This window comes from Zea mays, chromosome 9 (genome assembly GCF_902167145.1).
Source record: "Zea mays cultivar B73 chromosome 9, Zm-B73-REFERENCE-NAM-5.0, whole genome shotgun sequence".
In the NCBI taxonomy this organism is placed as follows: Eukaryota; Viridiplantae; Streptophyta; class Magnoliopsida; order Poales; family Poaceae; genus Zea; species Zea mays.
In genome coordinates this window covers 156,197,222-156,201,461 of record NC_050104.1, presented here as the reverse complement: position 1 = coordinate 156,201,461, position 4,240 = coordinate 156,197,222, and the positions used below count along the sequence as shown (strand labels likewise).

Sequence of the window (4,240 nt, the reverse complement as noted above, 5' to 3'; positions counted from 1 at the left end):
TAGAGGAGGCAAGTCACTAAGGCTAACTCTAATGGAGCACCCGAATAAACACCAATGGGAGGGCGTGCTTTATAAGGGTAGAGATAAGTTAGACCGTGAGTTAGATTAGAAAAAAAGTATAATGACCTTTTTTAAAAGGAATGAAAGAGTGACAGTGGAAGCCAGAAAAACTGATGTTTTTTAAGAGTAGAGATATAACTAAATTTCACTCTAACATATCTGAATTTAGATAGATACGAGTGAACAAGGCCATAGCAGGTCCAATTCTCTGCCAATACTCCACAACATGTCGACACTCGATAGTTGATGACCAGGGGTTGTCTTTCTGTACGTTCTGTATTAAAATACTGAGGTTTGGTCTACGCCACGTATGGGTGCTGTTTTACTTTTGCTTCTGGCAGTTTCTAAATCTGATTTGTACCCACGTCTGGAACAAACTGTACAGATTGCTTTTGATTCGTCATACTGATGATAGTCTAAAACTGTGTTGTGTAAGTCAAGAACAAAGTTCATGGCATATGGTCTTCATTTGTTGCTTGTCTCGTGCCCACAGTTCAGAATTGTGGTAGCTTCTCTCTTTCCATCTGTACTTCTTTGTTCACAGCTTTCTGCCCTCATTTTTGCAGAGGACAAGAGCACAAGAAAGAGTTGTACTTGTCACTTGTCTTCGCTTAGTATTGCACGCAGACGTGACATTGAAATGTACATACAGAAGCTGGTGTTTACTGTAGAATCTTTAATCGATACAATCGTAGCACTTCGTTTTCTCTGCGAATGAACCTATGTCACAAAATGTATATAACTGTACCTGTAGTCCTATATTCTGAACTTGTTTCTATGCCTGTCTGTATATATGCGTTCACAACCCTAGACATCACACAACAAAAACCATTGACCCTCAAGGAGCAGCTGATTCCAGGTCTGTCTTGATGGCCAACTGCTGCTCCATCTTCTGAGTCTGCTGCATCTTGCTTTGCGCCTTCTCACCGTAGAGGTATGAGGCGAAGCCCCAAAGGGAGAGGACGAGCGCAATGCCCTTGGGCCCATCGAATTTCTCGTGGAGGAAGATGACAGCGAGGACCTCGGAGAGCGGCAGGAGGACGGCGATCATGATGCCGGCGAGGAGCGAGGAGGCGCAGGTGATGAGCCCCACGATCCCCAGGTTCAGCAGCTGCCACGAGACGGCGTCCCAGACGAGCACCAGGTAGTAGTTGGTCTCGCCAAGCCCAAACGTGGCGGCCTCACTTGCCACCGCCTGGAAGTCGCTCTTGACGGCCATGCCAAGCAGGCACACCACCGTGCCGGCTGCGCCCATCACAGCCTGCATCTGCATCACGGTCGCGTACGGCGGCGGCACCCTCGCCGCGGGTCCCGTCCGACGGCCGTAGCGCGCCGTGGCGACCTCGACGAGCGGCAGCACAAGCCCGGCGAGCGCAGCCGCGGCGATCGCCTCGCAGAACCCTGTCCAGTACGTCCTCGAGGCCTCGCCGGCCGGCTTCCCGGAGCCGGGCCCGACGCCCAGCACGGCGGGGCCGATGGTGAGCAGCACGACGGCGTTGGCCGAGAAGGGCGTGAAGCGGAGGCCGACGAAGAGGAACGCGAACACCGCGGTGAAGGCGAGCTGCGTGGCCAGCAGCAGCGACGACGTGGACAGCGGCAGGGCCTGCGACCCCAGCGCGTACACGAAGCAGGAGACGGCGTAGAGCGCCCCGAGGACGGCCGCGGCGCCGGCGAGGCGCGGCGGGAGGAGGAGCTTCTTCGCCACGCCGTGGCGGCGGCTCCGGTAGAGCGAGACGCAGATGGGCGGCAGGAGGAGGGGCCACCCGGAGATCTGCAGCATGGCGGACAGGAACAGGCGCTTGCCCCCGTGGACGAAGTAGACGCGGAGGAGGAGCGGGCCGCCGGCTCCCATGAGCACGAGGCAGGCGCTTAGTATGACCAGGAGCGACGGCCGCCGGTAGCGCGCCGCCGTCGTCGGCGAGGCGATAGTGGTGGTGTTCGTCGTTGCTTTGTTGCTGGTTTCTTGCATGGCCGCTGGACTGGCACTAGCCGTTATGGCGGTGGCCGTGCTGGGAGACGACATGATGACCTTGAACACAGCCTGTTGATTATGTGCCTTCTGCAGGCTGGCTGCAGAAACTCACTTGGCAGTTGGCACTTGGCAGGCGGGAGTCTGGAGGTGGAGGCTCGACGCCTCGACCTGCTTGTACTTGGGCTTGGTTTGGCTGTGTTTGCACTTTGCAGCATATGAGAGGCCTCTAGGGTTTATATAAAGCAGGAAGATCTGATGCGGTCTCCGAAGAAAATCTAGTTAACAAAAGTTGGTGAGTCAAGCAACACAAAGCGTGGAACTGGAATAATAGGAAGAAAGAGAGAAATACGAAAGGTCAGTTTTTTTTTTTTGCGTGGGATTAATTAGCTGTGTGTGTGCTTTGTTCATTTTATTTGGTGATGCATTGCTATATATGTTCTCCAAGACTCCAACCACCAGTAATCTCAACATGTCCTTTCCTTGTCTGAACCAAGTAAAAGCATTTGGTTGTAATGACAGAACATGATATGATAGAACGATCTCTTAAATAATGTTGTTTGGTTTAGGGTTAAGGTTGAGACAGGACTATCACAGTGTTGTCTCCAATTGTCCCTCAAAATTGAAGGGGCGAGAGAGTACGCCAGAGGACGTCCCTGTCCTGCCTGTCCCGTAACCAAACACATTAACATCCACGACCAACCAACATCCACCTAGGACGACTAGGGACTGCTGACTGGCCAGCTCCATAAGACCGGGTATTAACGCATGCATGTGTGCTTCCTGGCACTTGGTTATCTAGTCGTTGTGGGTACTGATCATTATCATAGGTGTTTATTTCACCGGTCCATTCTACTCTACTAGTTTGATTCAAGGTTTAATTCAACTATTTAGGGCTAGTTTGGAAACCCTGTTTTTCTAAGTGATTTTCATTTCTTCAAGAAAAATTAGTTTATTTCCCCTTGGAAAATAGTAATCCCTTCGAAAAATAAAGTTACCAAACTAGCCATTAAGAGCAAATTTTCTTTGTACCACTGCAATCTTGTTCAGTACCTTATTTGTCATCGTAAATGTTATAATCCCTTCTATGCCACATACAATTTTTTACTCTTACATACTATCGCCAATGGTATATAAGGATAAAAAATGCATATCCTATTCCTGGCGATAACGTGTAAAAGAAATGGATTGCATTCGAGTGACAAAGAATGGTTTATGATATTTGCGATGACAAATAAGATACTTAGCAAAATTACAGTGGATATAGGGAATTGACATGCACTGTAGTCGTTAGCACCTCTAAAACACGTCAGTTACGGTGGCAGTACTGTTGTTGCGGGGAATCGCATACTGTAAATTAAATGAGCATATAGTCGGAAGATCATAAATTCAGAATTGCATCCTGAAAACCAGTGGTTTGGAGTTTGCAGTTTCGAACTTTCAGCCGGATAGTATCAAGTAACATTTGCTTTACTTCCGTTTTTTTTAAGATTCAGGAGGGGGGAGACCCCTACTGCAAACTTTATTAAAAGCGAAAAGAAAAGATTAGAACTTAGTCCTTTTACAAACAATTAAAAAAAAGAATAAGAGAGCACTATTCCTATGTCTGCCATAGACTCAGCCAATTCGGGATAGAGGTGTCAAATTTTCCCCGCACTCTGTGAATGATCAGTCGCATTTCTCTGCTGAATTCCTGCGTACAGCGGAGCACCGAGGGATCTTTGTTTGAAAACAACCACTCGTTTCGGCTTTTCCAGATACTCCAAGTCATGAGAATAATAATCTCCATAGAGAAGGGAACGTTAAGCTGGTGTTTAAGGTTCGCTGATGCCTCCTCAGGATTAGAAATTCTGGGCGGGGTAATGCCAATTGAGTTCCAGTAGGCTTTCGCGAAATTGCATCTGAGGAATAGATGATATAGGGTCTCCTCTCTTTGCCAAAGGCAGTTTTCACACGAATAGGAGTCCAGCTCCATGTTTCTCCTTCTCAGCATATTTCTGGTGTTTAGCCTATTTTTGAGCCACAGCCAGTAGAAGACTCTATGCTTAGGCTGACATTTGCTTTTCCAAACTAGTCTGTAGATAGGGTGAGTCTGCATCTGGCCCATGGAAAATCTGTAAACTTTTTGGGATGAGAATTTGTCCGACCCCCAAATGTACCTCCAACGGTCGTGAGCATCATTCAGAACGATTTGCTCCCAAGATCCCTTCA

At 48.6% G+C, this 4,240-nt stretch overlaps 1 protein-coding gene across 1 annotated transcript; it reads right to left on the bottom strand.

Moving 5' to 3' along the window:
• Positions 1–724: 724 nt before the first annotated feature.
• Positions 725–2,220, bottom strand: LOC100217005 (uncharacterized). Its single transcript, NM_001143382.1, has one exon. It carries the CDS (start codon positions 2,081–2,083, stop codon positions 899–901), a length of 1,185 nt encoding a protein of 394 aa, NP_001136854.1. The 5' UTR covers positions 2,084–2,220; the 3' UTR covers positions 725–898.
• Between the last annotated feature and the right edge of the window lie 2,020 nt (positions 2,221–4,240).